This window comes from Sarcophilus harrisii, chromosome 1, assembly GCF_902635505.1.
Source record: "Sarcophilus harrisii chromosome 1, mSarHar1.11, whole genome shotgun sequence".
NCBI classification, from domain to species: Eukaryota; Metazoa; Chordata; class Mammalia; order Dasyuromorphia; family Dasyuridae; genus Sarcophilus; species Sarcophilus harrisii.
The window spans coordinates 119,581,637-119,601,430 of record NC_045426.1 but is presented as its reverse complement, the minus strand read 5'-3'; the positions used below and the strand labels follow the sequence as shown (position 1 = coordinate 119,601,430).

General features: G+C 35.4%; 1 protein-coding gene across 3 annotated transcripts in view; it reads right to left on the bottom strand.

Annotated features, from left to right (window-relative positions):
* Nucleotides 1-19,794, bottom strand: part of LOC100925499 (histone-arginine methyltransferase CARM1-like) — a 233,559-nt gene that overhangs the window by 130,709 nt on the left and 83,056 nt on the right. For all 3 annotated transcript variants that reach the window (XM_031962269.1, XM_031962264.1, XM_031962277.1), the window contains exon 2: nt 10,260-10,385. In XM_031962269.1, the coding sequence (XP_031818129.1) occupies nt 10,260-10,385 (126 nt within the window). The remainder of the gene's footprint in view (nt 1-10,259; nt 10,386-19,794) is intronic.

Sequence of the window (19,794 nt, the reverse complement as noted above, 5' to 3'; positions counted from 1 at the left end):
ATCAATTGTGAAAGATTTAGCTACTCTGATCAATACAATGATCCAAGACAATTCTGAAGGATTCACGTTGAAAAATTCTGCCTCTAAAGATGGAACCAATTGAGTACAAATTTCATGATATTTTTACTTTTTAAATTTTACTTGCTTTTTTGTGGCAACGTGGCTAATATGGAAATATGTTTTGAATGGTTTCAAATGTATAATTGATATTATATTGCTTGTCTTATCAATGGGTTGGGAAGGGACTAGAGGGAAAGAGAGAATTTAAAACTCAAAATTTTAAAAAAAGTTATAAATATTTTTTAAAAAGAACTTGCATTTGGAAAATTTTGAAATGCTTGGGGCATGCTGCATTTCCTTTTACATTCATAGATTTTGCTAAAAACCATTTGAAGTAGTCAATCATACCCATGATGAGAACAAAAAAAGACTATAAAAGATGATGACTAAGTAGCTCAATCCACAAATGTTTTTAGAGTGCCTCCATCTAACTAAACTTCACAGTTTAGTTTAATTAAATTTCAAAGTTTAGTTAAAACATGGTGTTTAGGCTTGAGGATATTACAGTCCAGGAGGAATAGGAGACAAAACCCCATCACTTTAATACAATATATATAATCCATTAGACAGGGAACAAACTGGATATCCACTGATTGAGAAACGTGGGGACAAATTTTGGAATATGAATGTAGTAGAATATTACTGTACTTTAAGAAATGATGAAATATGAAGAATTTAGAGAAATATTAGACTTCTTTGATCTAATATTGGGTTCTTAAGAACTAGAAGAATAATATGCATAATGAATACAATCATGCAAATGAAAACACTAAAAAAGCAATCAAACTCAAATTAAATATAATGAAATCAATTTTGGACTCAATGCTGGAAACAGATGATACGAATTCTTGGAGAGAAGCTGCATACTACAATTTCCCTCTCTTAGAAATATTAATAGCTTTTGTTTTTATATTGCCTTAATTTCCAGATATATTTTTCCAAAATCCAGAGACCATTGCTTATAAAATAAAATAAGAGGACTATGAAAAACAGTTTAACAAACTAACCAATATAACAACTGAGTCTGACAGTATAAGTAATATTTCATATCTGTAGACCTTCACATGTGCAAAGAAGGGCAGAAGGAAAGTACATTTTCTTCTTTCTTCTTCAGGACCAGCTTAGGCATTACATGTTATCCAATGTTCAATTTTAGCATTTTTATTTTCTTTCCATTCATGTTACAGTAGGAACTGTATATAATATTTTCCTGATTGTGCTTTCTTGAATCTGCAACAGTTCACATAAGATTTTCTCTGATTCAGTTTTTTTTCATATTCATCATTTCCTATAGTACCATAACATTCCATTACATTTATGCTATGAAGTCAGTTTCCAAGTATTGGACGTTGATTTGTTTTTAAAAGCATCTTGTGACATGTAAGGCCTTTCTTTGTTCTTGGAGATACATCTAGCATTGCAATTTCTGGTTCAAAGAGTATGGGCCACATCAATTGAGAATGATTGAACAAGTTGTGGTATGTGAAGGTAATGAAATATTATTGTTCTATAAAAAACAATGAACAAACTGATTTTAGAAAGGCCTGGAAAGATTTACATGAAATGATATTGAGTGAAACAAGCAGAACCGGAAATACATTGTATACAGTAACAGCAAGAATGTGCAATGATCAACTATGAAAGATGTGGTTCTTCTCAGTGGTTCAGTGATCCAAGGCAACCCCAATAGACTTTGGACAGGAAATGCCACTGGCATCCAGAAAAAGAACTAAGGAGACTGAAGGTAATCAATCACATGCTATGTTCACTTCTTTTTTTTTCCTTTTTTTTTGTCTCTCCCATGGTTTTTTCCCTTTTGCTCTGATTTTTCTCTCCTAACATGATTCATAAAGCACTGTGTACTAAAATTAAATAAATTTGCTAGAAATAAACCAAGCAGTATAAGCCATCCCAGGGTCTGATACAGATAAAACTTTATGAAACATGCCATTTTTCATTTAATCCAAACTAAAAGACAAAGCTTTACTGACACTGGGCTCAATCTATTCCCTTATTCATTCACTCATTCATACAATATTTATCAAAAGATGCTTATATGTATCACAGTGTGCCAATCCTTGGGAAAAATATAAAATTTAGGTAAGAGATGGGCTTTGCTGTCATGGAACATGTGCTATGTTAACAGATACCACTGGCACCTCTCCATCTCTTTCCCCTTCTCTGCACTCTGATACTCCCTACCCAGGAGACATTAGCCAAATATTCTATACTCAAGACGATAAGAATCTTAGATCACATTTATGTAATCACTTCATTCCCCTGCCATTCTTTGTGTTAAATGAGCTATTTCAGAGGAGGGGTTCCTCTCTTGTCCATACCTACCACACATGGCCTACATGCATGTTATCTTATTATAAATTAATGATGTTTAATTTCCTAAAGAAAAGCCAGTGGGGCTCCTTCTATGACTTTTTTTTTTTTATCTATGCCTTGCCTTTCAGACATTGTACACATGGTCAGCAGGACACAGGTACTAGAAATTAGAAAGCACAGGACAGCCTGTTCACCAGTGAGTCATGACTTTTCCCTCTTAAAAATGATTCAGGACAGGCACTTTTCAAATATAGAGGCTTTAGAGTTATCATTTTTGCCCCAACCTTTCCTTGTTAAGATAAGTAAATATATGCAATGGAAAACAGATTTAGCCATACTACAGGTGAATTTAACAGATTGGAAAGCAGAGGAGGGAAAAAAAATCCCATAACTCTCAAGTACTAAGCAGAGAGAGTCCTGGAGTCAAGCAGGCAACAAGAATTTAGTAAATACTTAGCGAGTACAAAGCATTATGAGAAGCACTTATTAGATAATAAGATTGAGAGAGGAAGGGTACCTTGTAGATTACAATCCAATGCCCTCATTTTTGAGTTTCTTTGACCCATGGCTCTTTTTTTTTTTGTATTTTTCTTTTTTCTTTATTTATTATTTAAATAACTTTTTATTGACAGAACCCATGCCTGGGTAATTTTTTTTTACAACATTATCCCTTGCACTCACTTCTGTTCCGACTTTTCCCCTCCCTCCCTCCACCCCTTTCCCCAGATGGCAAGCAGTCCTATACATGTTAAATATGTCACAGTATATCCTAGATACAATATATGTGTGCAGAACCGAACAGTTCTCTTGTTGTACAAGAAGAATTGGATTCAGAAGGTAAAAATAACCCGGGAAGAAAAACAAAAATGCAAACAGTTTACATTCATTTCCCAGTGTTCTTTCTTTGGGTGTAGCTGCTTCTGTCCATCCTTGATCAATAGAAACTGAGTTAGATCTTCTCTTGTTGAAGAAATCCACTTCCATCAGAATACATCCTCATACAGTACAGTTGTTGAAGTATTTAATGTTCTCCTGGTTCTGCTTATTTCACTTAGCATCAGTTCATGTAAGTCTCTCCAAGCCTCTCTGAAATCATCCTGTTGGTCATTTCTTACAGAACAATAATATTCCATAACATATACCATAACTTCTTCAGCCATTCTCTAATTGCCACTGCAAAAAGGGCTGCCACAAACATTTTTGCACATGTGGGTCCCTTTTCCTCCTTTAATATTTCTTTGGGATATGAACCAGAAACATTGCTGAGTCAAAGGGTATGCACAGTTTGATAACTTTTGGAGTATAGGTCCAGATTGTTTTCCAGAATAGTTGGATCCATTCACAATTACACCAACAATGTATCAGTGTCCCAGTTTCCCCACATCCCCGCCAACATTTAGCATTATCTTTTCCTGTCATCTTAGCCAATCTGAGAGGTGTGCAGTGGTATCTCAGAGTTTTCTTAATTTGCATTTCTCTGATCAATAGTGATTTGAGGCACCTTTGCATATGACAGAAATAGTTTTAATTTCTTCATCTAAAAATTATCTGTTCATATCCTTTGACCATTTATCAATTGGAGAATGGCTTGATTTCTTATAAATTTTAATCAATTCTCTATATATTTTGGAGATGAGCAGGCTCATTATTAATTCTCACTTGGGTTATTATTACAATAGTCTTCTAACTAGTCTCCCACAATCTAGTTTCTTTAATATACAATTCAATTTACATTCTTCTAGTTATCTTCTGAAAAATTATTGAAATCATATTACTCTAATTGTCACACACTATCACTTGGTGAAAAAAACTTAAGTGCATAACTGTGGTTTCTAACCAGGTATTATTAATATTTTTCTGCTCATGAACCCTTTTGATAGTCTGGTGAATCCTGAGTCCCTTTTCAGAATAAGCTTTTTAATTGAATAAAATAAAACATATAAGTTTATAAAGGAAACTAAGCATATTGAAATAGTTATATATTATCTGTATATAGATATAAATATACATGCACACATATATGTATATGCATGTATATATCTACTTCTTTATCTATCTTATTTGCCAATACCACATTAAGAAGCCCAGCTCTAAGCAAGTATATATAAGTAGGAATATGCTTTTCACAACTATTCAGGGACAGAAGTGTAAGAATAAAACTGGAAATACAGATAGAACAGGAGGCTATGGAGTCAAAATCAAAAATTCTAGAGAAGCCCTTTCCTATTGTCCCTGGAGAACCAGGTTCCCTGGCAGTCTTAAGTTGTCAGACCTTGACAAAATAAATAACTGACACTGAAAAGTTCCTTGGCATAAGGATTAGCCATCTGAAAGAGTGAGATAATATAAGAAATCTTCTCCAGGATTTGAATGTTCTTGCTTCTTTTAGTTTTTCTTCAACTGTGAACATTACATTATGCTTATAGCATTTCATATCAATATGCATTTCTTTTCTAAGTTATCTGTTTATATCTTCTGGTTGGTGAATATGTAAAATTCAAAGAAAGCCTTTCTGCTCTGCTTTACCATTGTGGTATTAATTTGTTCTTCATTCTCTAAAAGCTTTATTATTTTTTTAAACAAAAAATCATTTCACTTATAAATTTTTAGAATTCAAGGGTGCCCTTGTTACAATTTGTTAAAAGAAGATACTTTTAATATAGAAACCATTTTGAACTTTTAGGTGGAAAATGAATGTATAAATGCAGAGAATTACTGGAGTGATAGAATAACTAGCATGATATAATAGAGAAGCAGAAAAATAATGATTCTATCCCCCAAACAGTGAATATACAATCTGAGATCATGTTAAGATTGCTCACAACATCCATGAGTAGCCTATTAGATGAGGCTAAATAATTGAATACCACATGTTCTCTCCTCTCTACCCCCCATCAGAGCATAAAGTTGAGTACAAAGTAGGTGAGAGATTCTGGTGACTGAAAATATTTACTTTATCATATATCCTGTGATACACTGTAAATAATTGTTGTGTAAATAATTGACAGGCTATTCTAGGAGGAAAAAGAGTTATTATCTTTAGAATAAGAACCTCATAAGTAAAAGGTTCTCAATAATTTATAGACACCAAAGCTCCCTACCCATTCTTTTAAAAGCAAGGATGTGAATTAGAGCAATTCTCTGGCTTGGATTATGGCCAATATGGCTCTTCCCTGCCCTTACCCTGTCAACTATATTAGAAATTTTTAGTCACATCACCAATCTTTATTTTTACTGGAGAAGAGAATTTAGGGACAAAGTGGAGGGTGCTTTCTCTTTCCTCTTTAAAACCATCTTCCCAAAGGGGATAATTAGGTTAAATGGAGCACATCTATATTCCTGGGCAAACTTGAGCAAGGCACATCATCTTTAGTAAAACCTCTAAATATCCTGATTTTAATATCTTCCCGAGTTATGCCCTTAAATGTTGTCTTAAAATGGTTCATTTGGGAATGACTGAACAAATTATGATACACAAATGTTACAGAAGATTATGCTATAAGTAATGTAGAAAAAAAGGTCTCTGAAATACAGAAAGACAAATTAACTTATATACAGTTCAGAAAACAGAACCAGGAGGATAATGATTATAATAACGAAAATGTAAATGAAGACGACACTGACAGATGATAGAATTGGAATTAAGTGACCAATGTCGACTCCAGAAGAATGATGTTAAAATATTCTTTTTGTCAGAAAAGTGAGGAGCTATAGAGGTGTGGAACAATTCCTGCTTGGTTAACTGAGCTTGCACTTGCTGGATTGAATGGTTTTGCTTGAATATCTTATACAATTTTTATTCTTTAGAGAGAGGGAACCATAGAGGAACTAATGAGAAGTAATTATAATATAAAGATATGAATCAGACCTGTAATTTTGCTGGGATAGAGAATACTTAGGTGAGGAAATTCCCTCCACCAATGAACTTCTTTCAAATTTATAATCTTAGAGTTGCCTCAAGAAACACAAATGATTTGCTTAGGGATATAACAAGGTATGTGTCAAAAGTGAGACTTTAATCCAAATTCTCTTGGCTATGAAGTTTGCTCTCCTCTCCCACACTATTCTATTTCTCAATTTTTGCCTAAAAACAACAACAAAAAAATCATATCAAAATATATTGTCATGGAAGAGATGCTGGTCTTTTTAGAAAAAAACTTTATTTTACTAGTGGTAAGAACTGTAAATTGTGATGACTCAATACCAGGAGCAAGTTTTTGGTTACTAATATAACCACTGCATACAAATGACTAGTAATTCAAATAACAGTCAAATCCCCATTATTTGAGGTGGGGATGATTTTTTTCTTCCCTCAAGAAGCTTCAAATGCTGAAGAATATATGGCACCCTATCTATGTCCAAAGTACCAATTAGTGCTATTAGTGTTATATAAGAAAAGAATAGAATATAGCAGAAAGAATCCTATAAAGGAAGAGATTCTATTAGCTAGAGATCAGAACTGCCATACTTAAAGAGTACAATGTTAGTTGATGGGCATACTAATGACCTTGAGGTATAAATATATGCTGAAGCTAACCAATATCCCTTTATCAAGAAACTGTTGTGTTCAGGAAGCTTTGTAAGTATTAAGTGCTTAAGAATTATCAAAGAGGACTCATTTTCAACCAGTTTAATTTTGTATCAACCTAGCTTACACAATATTTCCAAAAAGTACTTTGATCTCATTGCTGTACTTTTTGTTCATGTTGGACAATTCCCATTTTCCCCAACCCAGAACTCTCTGCCTCTCTAAATTAAATTCATCCTTCAAGTCAAGTCAAATTTCCCCTTATCCATAAAGCCTTTCCTAATGTCTTCCTCCTCTTTGTTCTTTGGACACTTACTGTTTGTACTGCTCATACTGACATTTGTCCAACGGAACCTCACAATGCTACTTAATTTTTCACATATGGCTGTTTTGCTACAAGGGATCACATTTTAAACCCTTTTATATGCCCCAATAGCACTCAGTGCAATTCTATAAACAAAGCAAGTGTTCATGAGAAATGAATTTCTTTTCTTTAATAAATTCAACTAAATTTATTTTATTCATGGCAATGAAAACTGTCAACATGGCATAGTCAGCAGAGTTCTTTATTCAAATTCTGGATTCAGATCCTGCCATGAATACCTACTAGGCTATGTGATCTTGAATAAATCATCTAGTCTTGCTAATCCATGAGTAATTCCCCAAATTTACTGAGTTAAGGATGGACCTTAGGCTTTGTTTTGGTAAAAGTAGCTCTTATGCTGATAAGATCATGGGTCCTGGACATGTGACTGACCATTAATGTTACACTTTTCTATAGCATTTTTAAGGCTTGCCAAGTCTCCTTCTTATAATGACTATGAGAAAAATGACCTTGGTTATATTATCTCATTCTACAGATCAGAGAGATAAAGGGATATGCCAAAGATCATAATAAATTCAAGGACCATAGAATGTCAGGGTTTTCATAGGATCAGTGACCTAAAGCTGTAACAGACCTCACAAGTCACCTAGTCTAATCTGCTAATTTTGCAGTTGAGAAATTGAGGTCAAGAGGATAAGGGTCTTTCTAAAAGGTAGATAAATGCTGCCAGTGGAATTTAAACCCAGATCCTTTAATTCCAGGGTCAGTGTACTTTGCACTGTACTCTGTTGCCTTATGCCTTTCCATTTAAGCTAGAAAATAGAATTGAGTGGTCCTTTCAATCAGGAAGACACAACAGGACTACAATACATGGAATATACCTGTTAAAAGTCAACAAGTGATCTACTTGTAAAAGTCACCATCACCTGCATTTATCTAATGGGGAAATTTAATATTTCGTGTTTATAATTATACCTACAGCTTCAGCAATAAAATGTTCTGAATTTTTATAGGATCTAGAGCTCTGAGGGAGTCACACTATGTTTCTCCTCCATTTTTAAAAACAATTTTTTTTGCCCATTCTATATGATATCATGCTCCTAATACTCTCCTGATCTTCTCTGTCCATCATGGCCACCACTCCCCATACTTCTGATCTTCCCTGCATCCTCAACCCTTGGAATTTTCCATGTGTGTTTATGGAAATTCTCTTATTCTGTTTCTTATACTCTTTGTGCCTTCTTTTTGATGAATTAGTTACTAGGAGAAACTAATGCATTGCAACATAGTTTATTCTCCAGAGAGCTGGCATGGCATTTTACAAATGGCAATGGATTTAGAAGTTCAAAGATCTGGGTTAAAATCCCAACTTAGACCCTTATGATCAACTTGACCCCGAATAGTAGTCAAGTAAAATAAGGATAATAATCTACTATTTTCCAGATTTTCTGAGGAAATATACTTTGTAAATATTAAAACTCTGTGGAAATGTGATTTATTTTTATTTGCAGTGCAGTAGACAGGAAAAAAGACTGAACTAGGGGCAGGAGTCTTGAATTCTAGTCTCATTTCTGAAATGAAAGGAAGTGGCAGAGGGCAGTGGAAAGAGCTTTGAACTTGCATAGAAGCTGAGCTTTTTTCTTTTCTTCTCAGCTTTGCCCATTACTATCTTTATGATTCTGGCCAACTGTGCTTTTCTGGCTCAGTTTACTTATCTGTAAAATGAGAAGATTGGATCTCTATGATGATCTCTATGGTCACTTTCAACCAAGAGCTATGATCCCATGACTGACTACCAAGGGAAACTTAAGCAAGACACTAAATTCCTCTGGGTTTCCTCATTTAATAACTAAAGGAGGTTAGAATAAAAAAAATTAATGCTAAAAGTTTTTAGTTTTTGATAAGATAAGATCTTAAGTAAGATGTGTGCATGCAGATTGGTCAAATAGCTGGTTGGTTCAGAAATGAATGGATGGACTTAATAAGCAGTCATTCATTAATAATTCTATTTCAATTCTTAAAGGAATGTGTAGCGAAGTGCCATAGGAGTATGTCCACTGGACCTTAACTGTTTAACATTTTTAGCAATCTCTTAGCTAAAATAAAAAATAAATCAAATTTGCACATATCATATTGTAAGAGTAATCAATACATTGGATAACAGCTTGAAAAAGATCTTGATTGGCTAGAATATTGGGCTAAACTAATAAAATTAAATCTAATCAGAATAAATATAAAGTCTTAAACAGGTTCAAAAAGTCAATTTTTGATGAGGGGTGGTTAGACAGCAGTCACTGAAAAGTTAGTGCATGTCTAGATGGATAAACATGTGGTAAGGATGTTTTCTAGGAGGTTTTGTTCAGGATTGGGTTGGACTAATTGCCTCAAGAACACCCTCTCTCTTTGCAGTTTGGTAAGTCTGTAATCATACAGTCTCTAAATCACTTTCCAGCATATGATTTCAATGTGCCCAAGAAAATAAATAAAAGGGAAGAACATTTTATTTTCTTAACAGATGCATTTTCCTAGGTGCCTCCTGGAAATGAAATTTGAACCCAAAAGGGTGACAGTTCTAGAAAGAATTTCAGTCCATTGGGGGAGAATTTGGGGAATGAGGAGGGGACAAAGAAGACTGGACGTAGCAGTATGATAGTAGAAAGAACACTGTATTTGGCAGCAGAACACCCAAATTCACTTTGTCTCTTATTAACTTACTGGCCTTGGGTACCTCCCTCTACCTTTTGGGTCTGTTTCCTCATTTGTGAAATGAGAAGGTTGGCCCATATAAACTCTAAATCCCTTAGAATTGAATATCTTTTACCTCTAAGACTTTTCAGCATTCCTCAAGTTTACCCTTTGAGAGCAGTCAACTTTGGGAGAGAATTCCCAAATTCATTCTGTAACAGAGTGACAAATGACAACTTTGTTCCGGTGCTAAAAGGCCCTCTCTCCCAGGACTGTTCTTGGAGGTGGGGTCTAGGTTTACAGTGATCAGCAGACCAGAATACTTACCAGAATGAGACTGGAACCATAGCAAAGCACTGTTGTACCCCAAAGTAATTAAGATAGACTCTTTCCCCACTCGGCAGCATTCTGTATCTCCATTGACCAGGCACTTAAAGACACAGACACCATCAGCTGTAAAGGGAAAGGAGAGAAAGAGACTAAGAAAAAACTCTTTTTTTTGGGCAGGAAGTGCTAGAAATTTATCATTTAAAAACTTTCTTACATTTTCCTAGTGGTCAAATGAGGAAAATGTGTTTCTCTTTTAACATGCCTTCATTTGTTCTTTATTTCAGTTCACAGGTTATAATAATCAAAGTGAGACATTTGTTCTATGGCATATGCAGATTGACAAATTTATAATAAAAGGAAAGATTATGACTATGTGCATGTAGACTACATGTATGTGCATTTATGGAAAGGCCCAGTCTGTATCTTAAGGTTTTGTTTTTCCTAAAAGGAATGCACTATGATGGAAGAGATATATGGATTGAGAATTATGAGGAATAAATACTTCATTCATTTATAAAATGAGAAAAATACCAGTGAACTCCCTGTTTACAGAGTTAAAATATTTTGCAAACCTGAAACCATCATAGATAAATGGCTTCACTGTTATTATTGAAATATTGGATCAAGTTAATATCCCTGAGCATTAGCTTTTTTCTTTGTAAAAATAATGGGGTTGCACTAGATCAGGGCTTCTTAACCTTTTCCAATTCCAACCTTTTTGTGCCCAAGAAATTTTTATATGACCTAGGGCATATAGGGATATAAGGGCATACAAATCAAACATTTACTGATAATAATGTCAGTTAACATCCTTAATTTCGTGACTCCCACATTCAGTTACAAGACTCCACATGAAGTGACAACCCATAATTTAAGAAGCTGGGCACTAGATAATCTATTGCTAATCTCTTTCAGTCCTCACCACCAGATACCCAATAAACAATATATTCCCTAAGCCTACACTTTTGACCATGAACAGTGGAAAACATGTTGCCCTAAGGCATGATTTGCCTCCTGATCTTTCTCTCTGGGTTGATAACTAATTAACTTGCCAAGAAGAATTTGTTTGAGAACTGACAATTCCTTATTTGAGGAAGGCAGATACAGTGCACAAAGAAAACAGGTTCCAAAGTTAGGAAGGTCTGAGTTCAAACCCTGTCTCAAAATTTAGTATCTGTATGACTCTGGGCAAGTCACAATCTCTGCTTGCATCAATTTCTTCAACTACAAAATGGGGAGTGGTTTTAATAACATTACCTCCAAGAACTGCTGTGAAGATCAATGGAAATAATATTTGTAAAGCACTTTGCAAATCTTAAAGTGTACAAATATTAGCTATTATATTATCTTTGACCCGTTAGAACTCTATTAGTTGGTTGTCAGTTACCATCCTTAACTTTCTCCAACCTTCTTTAAAAGAATGTGGCATGGCTTTACTTTAATTTAGAAAATCAATTATATAGAGAACCAACTTCTATTACAAAACAAAGATATACTATTAAAACAAGAAAATGATTAATTTTTTTTTCTTTCCATTGCTTTTCACTGGAGCTCTTTGTGAAGACCGTGTCTTTTTAAAATCAGCAGGAGTCCGGAGTTCAGGTTAGGGGAAAATCGTCAGTCTTTATTCTCAGTGAAGAAGGATGGGAGGCGGAAGAGAATTGGCGATAGCAATGTGTGCAGCTGAGTCAAGAAGCTAGCTAGATCAGCAGCCACACGACCAGCAGCTAGGAGTATGGAACCCAGGCCCAATCTCTCCCAGCTTCTCTTCCTGTTCCTCTCTCTGCCTCCACCCACCAAAATCGTCATTTCCTGTAAAACACATGAGGACTTGCACAGAGAGTGGGCAGGGACCATTCTTTATCCAATCATGTATAGAGTATAGCCCAATTACTATTTAGCCTCATGTACTTGAGACCTAAGTGCATCAACTCAAACTTCAGCCCATTACAGCTCTTGACTTTTCAAACTATTTAGGCTATTGAAATAGTACAGAGATTTTAAAAACACTTTCCTGATAGCAAATAATGCTATTGCTCTTCCCAGAGACCATAAAAAGCATGGGTACTTCCTTACAATAAGAAACTATAAATCAAAGCATTAAATGAGAAAATCTGGGTCTTAATGGTAGCAGAATTAAATCCTTTTTCTTAAAATTGTTTTTCTCCTTTGGTTTACAAAAGTTTTCCATATGAAGTTATTTTACCATATACTCCTCCTTTTATAGGGGTGTCTCCTCTTTGAATGTTGATATTGGATAATTGGATTTTATAACATCAGCAGCTTGAAAAAATTTTCATCTAATGCACAATTCTATCTCTAGGTAAGATTAGACTTATGTAGCCTGTGATGAAATATTTACCCCTTCTTCTTTCCTTTCCCATTTTAGAAGTGGACGGTGGGATGACATTTTCAGGGAAGGGGAATGAAATGCTTTTCCCATGATACATGCCATGACAGTGAGAAGGGGTGAGAAGAAAAGAGACTAAACAAGGTGGGAAGAAGAAATGGGCCAGTGGTAAGACAGTGGGGCAAACCAGAAGTGACAAAAAATCTGTTTGTCCTGCACTTTTCCTTTTCATTCCATTTTTTCCATTGGGAAAATGCTATTAAAGGATTTGAGAATTATATAGATATTATCTGGTCACATCAGAAAAACTTGTGCAATGTGTGCTAGGGAGCCACAAAACTGCTAGTGTAATAAGTAGTAAGAGGGGGCACATCTTGCTCTTTGAATAGCAATGGTATGTAGGATTATAGTGTATTTGTATGGGGGAGAAGGTAGCTTCTGTCTGGGGAGACCTGATATAAATACTAGAAATTATTCTGGGCATCTATATGTCTATTTAGGAGGTAACATGATACAGGGGAAAGAACAACAGAAAAGGAGTTAAAGGAGCTGTGTTCACATTCTAGTCCTGTTACTTCCTACCTGTGACTTTCGATAAGTCTGTCTGTCCATCTCACTTTTACTAAACTAAAATGAAGAACTATACCAGGTGACCTCTATCTACTAAATCCCTTGACCAATGGCTGTTTACTCTAGAATCTCTACTGAATGTCTCTCTTTTTAACACAACTTTCCTTTGTTGTATAAATTATATGCCTGCAAGTGGAAAGTTGGTCTCACTCTCCTGGGAGCAGAGAGCACCATGCAAGCCCTGTGAAAAATTTTTTGAGTATGAGTTATAAATCAAGTATAAGAAAATCTTCCAAAATTTGCCTGTGTCCTTTTTGTCTTAAAGTGTCTCTCTAGCATTTCATTTTAATTACTACAAAATAGAAGTAACAATTCCATTCTTATTACACTCTGTTGTAATTCATGACAATATTTATTAAGTATGAATTAAACGAATTAAATTTCTTCATTTCCTAAAAATCTACTTTTTCCTTTTCCTTTATCCTTTTCCTAAAAATCTACTCATCTTTCCATACCCCACTTTCCCCTCTCTATTTCTTTATATAGACTTTTCCTCTCTGATCTAGAATCTCAAATCCAGAACTCTACCTTTCTGCAAATGCCCACAGCCAGCAGTGTGCCTGCACTACTGCTTTGGCATTCACAGTGTGTGCTAAATCCTTCTCATCTAGGGCAACATCAGTATAGCGCAGCAGGGTCTGGTGTTTCCTATTAGCCCAGGTTCCCTCAGTCTTCCAGGACTCAGACCTGAGCACTCAGGATGCTGTCCAGGAGCTGAAAGTTCCTTTGCTTGCGGCTGAGTATACCTCTGAAGCTAGTTAGCCCCAGGGGTCCAGCTTGCTGTTTCTTTGGAGCTAGGCTGGAGGTATTTACATTTTACACTGGTGAAAGATCTATCCTGCACTTTTTCTTCTGGGCTTCTCAGGTTGTCCCAGAAGGACTCCTGTTCTGCCTTACATCTTATTTGTTAGCTGACACTATATACTGAGTTGCCTAGCTCTCCTCAGAAAATCAGGAATAATGAAGCACCACAATAAGCATACAACATCAATATGACTTTGTTTTAATAAGAAACACATATTTTAGTTTTCAGAATCGCAGTCTTGAACCTCCATGGCTCTATCAACAAAGACCAAGTAGTCTGGAGTTGTAATTAGGGAATTTACTAAGAAACACTGCCTCTGGTATCAAGTAATGAGAAAAATTCCTAAATCTCTCTTAATTAATCTACCAATTCACCAACTTTCTTATACATTCTAAGACCCATTCCTTATCAGCATGCTTGGACAATCATTGTAATTACTATACTCCACTTCACAGAAGGAAGTGACCAGAACATAACCAATTGCAGACACCAAACTTTCTAAATTAGCATCATATTGTTTCTTTTAAATTTGTTTTCTGTTCCACTATTGTGATCTAAAAGATCTATCACCTGGTGGCCAAACCTCTGGTAGTGGCTCTTTGAATTCTTAGTGGGTTGTTCCTTAGAAGACAAGTGCTGTCAATTTTTGACACTACCAAGTAGTGTGGACTATCTCCACTCCTCAGTAAGACATCAGATAAACAATAAGTCGAAGCAAAAAAAAAAATTATCAGTATTTAAATAGCACAATAAAATCTGCAAAATGGTTTACTAATGTTTTCTTATTTAATCTTCCCAAAAAACTTTGTGAATTAGGTGCTATTACTCCATTTTGTTGATAAGAAAACTGAGGTTGATGGAGGTTAAGTAACTTGTCCAGAGTCAAACGGTTAAGTGTCTGAAACAGCATTCAAACTCCAGAATTAGACTCCAAATCTGAAACTATTCACTGTGCCACTGAGTTGCCCAACAAACATAAGGGCATTGAAATTACTGGTAGGGTTTGATAATCTCTGAAATTCTGAGTGGGTAGGAAGAAAGGGAGCCATAGGATGTTTGATGAGAAATTAAAAGGTTTCTGAAGATCCACTGCGGAGACCAGGATAGTGGGTTGATAAGGGAGGAAGAGCAGTGTTTTCTAGTAGCAGTGAAGGCCCAGCTGAGCTTATAAAACATACATTTATAGTTGATTCAGTAAAAATTGTATAATTTTCTCTACCTTTGTTTAGCTGCATGTCTTTAAGAGCGAAGGCAATGGATTATGGGAGTGATTCAAGGCTAAATTTTGGCTAGGCATAATCAGCAATGATAAGGGATATAGAGATACATGAGAAGAGTTGAATTGGTTCACCAGGTTGGGAAGAAGAGGAAAGAGTGGCTAGTGTAGGGGAGATGACCTGGTAAAGAACTGAAGGGTCAAGGGACTAGAAGGCACAATGGGGATGAAGAGTAGGATTATGTAACGAGCCACAAAAGGAGAAATGAAAAGCTATTAGGTTATTGTCAGAGAAAAGAATTTCAGAATTCTTGAAGATGGAGATGGTACATTTGTGGGTAATATCAAGATCAAAGATATGGCCATGTTTGTGTGTGATTGAGATGGAAAAGATTAAAAGTGAGGAACTGAGTGGTTAGGGTTTTATGAGGAAGAATGTTGAAGTCTCCTAGAACAGGAACTGGGGAAAAGAGAAAAATAATAAGTCAGTGTCAAACTCATTGAAAAAGGTCTTTAGAAAAGAGTCAGACAACTACCAGAATTGTTATTGGGATAAACTATTTGTAACTTTTCTGGGAGATGGTTAATTCAGCTCAACAAATGGCATGAAAGTTTCTTTGCACCCATAGCATCTCAGGCATCTGGGCCCTGCTCTGCAGTCGCACAGGCACTAGTCTCACTCAGGATCTCCTCTTTCCTTTCCTTTGGGCTACTATTAATGTTCTCCTACTAGATCTCCCACACTCAAGCCTCTCTTCCCCTCCAGTCCATTATGCAAATGACTACCAAAATCACCTCCCTAAAGCATGGATTTGACTGTTTTCCTTGCCTGTTCAAGAATCTTCATTACCTCTCTGTTTCCTGTAGGATTACATACAACTTTGGTACCTGAAATCCTTTTTAATCTGTCTCCAGGCTATCCCTTCCTAGAGGCTAAACTGTAGCTCAACTGCCTTATTTGCTTTTCCTTATATAAACAGCGGATTGAGCAACATCAGGAAAACAATTATACAGCAAGAACAATATTGTAATAATATCAACTATGAAAGACTTATGATCAACTGATCAGTTCAGTGACCCATCATAATTCCAAAGGACTAATGATGAAAAAATATTATCCACTTCCAGAAAGAAAAATAATGGACTCAGAGTGCAGACTGAAGCCTATTTCTTTCTTTTTCTTAGTTTTCATTTTTAGAAACATGATTAATGCAGAAATTTGTTTTGCATTACTTCACATTTGTAACAGGTTTTGTCCTTATAGTTTCAAGAAGGGGAAGGAGAGAATTTGGAACTGAAAATGAAATAAACTGAATAAGAAAAGCAACTTACAAAAGGTGTGTGAATGTGTGTGTGTGGATATATGAAGCTGGTAGATAATTAAAAAGGACAAAAGTAAGAGAGAGAGTTAGAAACTATTTGAGCTGGGCTATCCAGGAAGACAGGGACAAACTTATATTGAGAATTATATTTTCCTTAAGATTGGAGTAGTCTTGAACTGATTTTGATTATTAATGCAAAAGATCCACCTTGCATTTGTGGATTTGTGCCAATTGCCAGATATTTTTTCTACTTTTTTGTAATTACTTAAGTGATTATTAAGCATTATATTATTTAAACAAAAACAACTAGGATACATCGCTTTCTTTCATGCTCGTGGAAAGAAGTTATCATCCAGAGACAGTGCATTTACATGGACGGATGATTCTGTTGAAGTAATTTTTGTTTTTCTGGGTTCCATCTGCAACAACAAGAATACTTTGAGGAATGGTGCACCTACATATTGAAAAGTCTCATCCTTGGTTCTATATCTCTAATCTGAACAAATTGGGAGAGACAATGCAGTTGGAGAGGATAGATTATAAGATCTGGAATCAAAAGACCTGATTTCATGTACTGATTCTGCCACTTATTATCTCTGTCACAGCTTGCAGGTTATTTCACCTGTTTTGTTTTTACCATCTATAAAAAGATGGGGTGGGATTATAACACTACTGCATTTATTGTCTTATTAACCTATCTTTTATAGAGATAGAATGCTTAAAGAGGTCAGAGTTGAAAGGTAGTTAAAACTGAGCCTTTCAATAGTTATCGATTTCCTTTATATACTGAATATTTAAGTCTGCTCAGGTGAAGTTTGCTTTAATCTATTGATCAATATTTGTTGATGTTCAGTTGTTTCAATTATATATCACTCTGTGACCCCATTTGGGATTTTCTTGGCAAAAAACCTGTAGTAGTTTGTCATTTCTTTTCTCCAATTGATCACTTACACTAGTCATTAAGACAGCAAAGCAAGGGAATCTCTAGTACCTTAGAAAGAAGTGTGTGTGTGTGTGTGTGTGTGTGCGCGTGTGCGTGTGTGTCTGGATGATGAAACAAAATTTGTCAAATGGGTATGACTTGTCCTAAGATATTGAAACAGTGGGGAATTTTGTCAGGTCTGAACCTGAACAGTTGGGTATCTTAAGGATGACTTGAATAATTGTGACTTTTCCTCCCTATAGTTCTCCTCCCTTGACTTGTTATACTGGCAATATTATACAGGATCATGGACTCATAGGTTTACAGCTGTAAGGGACCTCAGGGGCCATCTAATCCAATCCTCTCATTTTACAGACCAAAAGCAAAAGAATCTTTAATACTGCTTTATTTCGCCACAGACAACAAAATAAGGCTGAGTTCTCAGTCAAAAGAGACCTCTCATCAACTTCTCAAATCCTTTAGTCCAAATTTAAAGCTATGCTTAAATGAATGGAGGAAATAAAACATAAGTCAAACAGTATATGACACAATGCAATCCAACAATGATTAAGCACTTACTGTTTTTAGAACACAGGTGAGAGAAATTTTATTAGTACAAAGATCCTGCCCTCCAAGAGCCTCTAATAAGGAGAGTAGACATCAGCATTTCTTACCAATTAGAAAGTAAGCACCTTGTGAGTAGGGATTATTTCATTCTTTGTACTTTATACTTCTATTTCCACAACCTAGCACAGTACTTGCCTCATAGTAGACATTTAATAAATGCTTGTCATTTGAATGATATAAAATGTCAAAAATTGTACTGAAATGGTATACACAAAAGGCTCTGTGAGATCAGAGGTTTAGTGAAATAATCCTGACTGTCTTCCCAAGACTGGCTTGTGAGTCCCAACTCATTTAAAATATATGTCTGGAGCCTATTTTGTATAGTCTTCCTTACATTATATCCTCCACCATAGGATTTTCCTTTACTGTAGCCATAAAAAGTCTCTTCCTTTTGGTTAGACTATTTGTTGTTGTTGTTGTTAAATTGTGGTTCAACTGTGTCTGACTCTCTGTGACCCCACTTGGATTTTTCTTGGTAAGAATACTGGATTTTGCCATTTCCTTCTCATTTTACATATGAGGAAACTGAGGACAATAGGGTTAGCCAAGGTCATACAGGTTATAAGAGCCTAAGGCTAGATTTGAATTAATGAAGACAATTCTTCCTGACTTTAGACCCAACTGCTGGGGAAAAGTCATTAGGTACTTACTAAAATAGTACCAGAAAATATAATTACACATCTAGGAAGCCTTAGGGTAGAGAAGAATATTTGGATCATAAAATCTAAGATTTAAAGCTAGAAGGTACCTTAGAAGCCATTTAATTTACTCTCCCTCATTTTATAGATGAAGAAGGTACTTTTTGCTAGACAAATTTGTTTAAAAAACCAGAAAGCTTTTTAAAACAGAAAAATTAATAAGCTATTAAAAAACCCAGAGCACAATGATTCAAAATACATCATTTGCATTGCATTGCATTATTTTTCATGTGGCAGACCTTCCTCCCTGAGTATAATGCACTTAGATGAATATGATCATTATTTTCTAATCCTGGAATCCATCAGCAAGGTAATACTCATGGCCCTGGGGGCAGACTCAATGGAAGGGTAAGCTTAAACTAGTCTAAAAACAGTCTGATGATACATTTGACTGTACTGTTCCTAGGCATTACAGTTACAGAAGCAAAAGATTTTTAGGGAAAGTAAAATTTCACTTAGAAGTTTTCTAACTAAACAGTTGTCCCAAACTTATCCCCTTCCAAAATCTCATTTATTCATTCAGCAAGTATTGATTGAGTTTTCTGTCAGTCACTGTGCTTGTCTGGATAGCCAGGTAAAAAAGAATGCTTTTACTCTTATGGAGTTTACCTTCTGCTGAGGGAAAACAATATGGTTGTGTGAAGTAATTTGGCCAATATGTGTGTAAAGGACTAATAAACTTGGAAAGTATATTAGGACTATAGCTCTAGAGTTGAAAGGAACTTCAGAGGCCAGCTAATTCAACCTCCTCATTTTTTTTATACAAGAGATGCCAAATGACTTGTCCAATGTCACTTAGACCCAGAATGTAAAGACCTTTAAATGTCAAACAGAATGGTTTATTTTTTTTTTATCTTAGAGATTTTGGTGTTTATTCAGCAAAAGAATAGCATGTTTAGTTTGGAGAGATCTAAATATTCCAGCCAAAATGGCCTCTAAGTTGTTCACTTATTTGTCCTCAA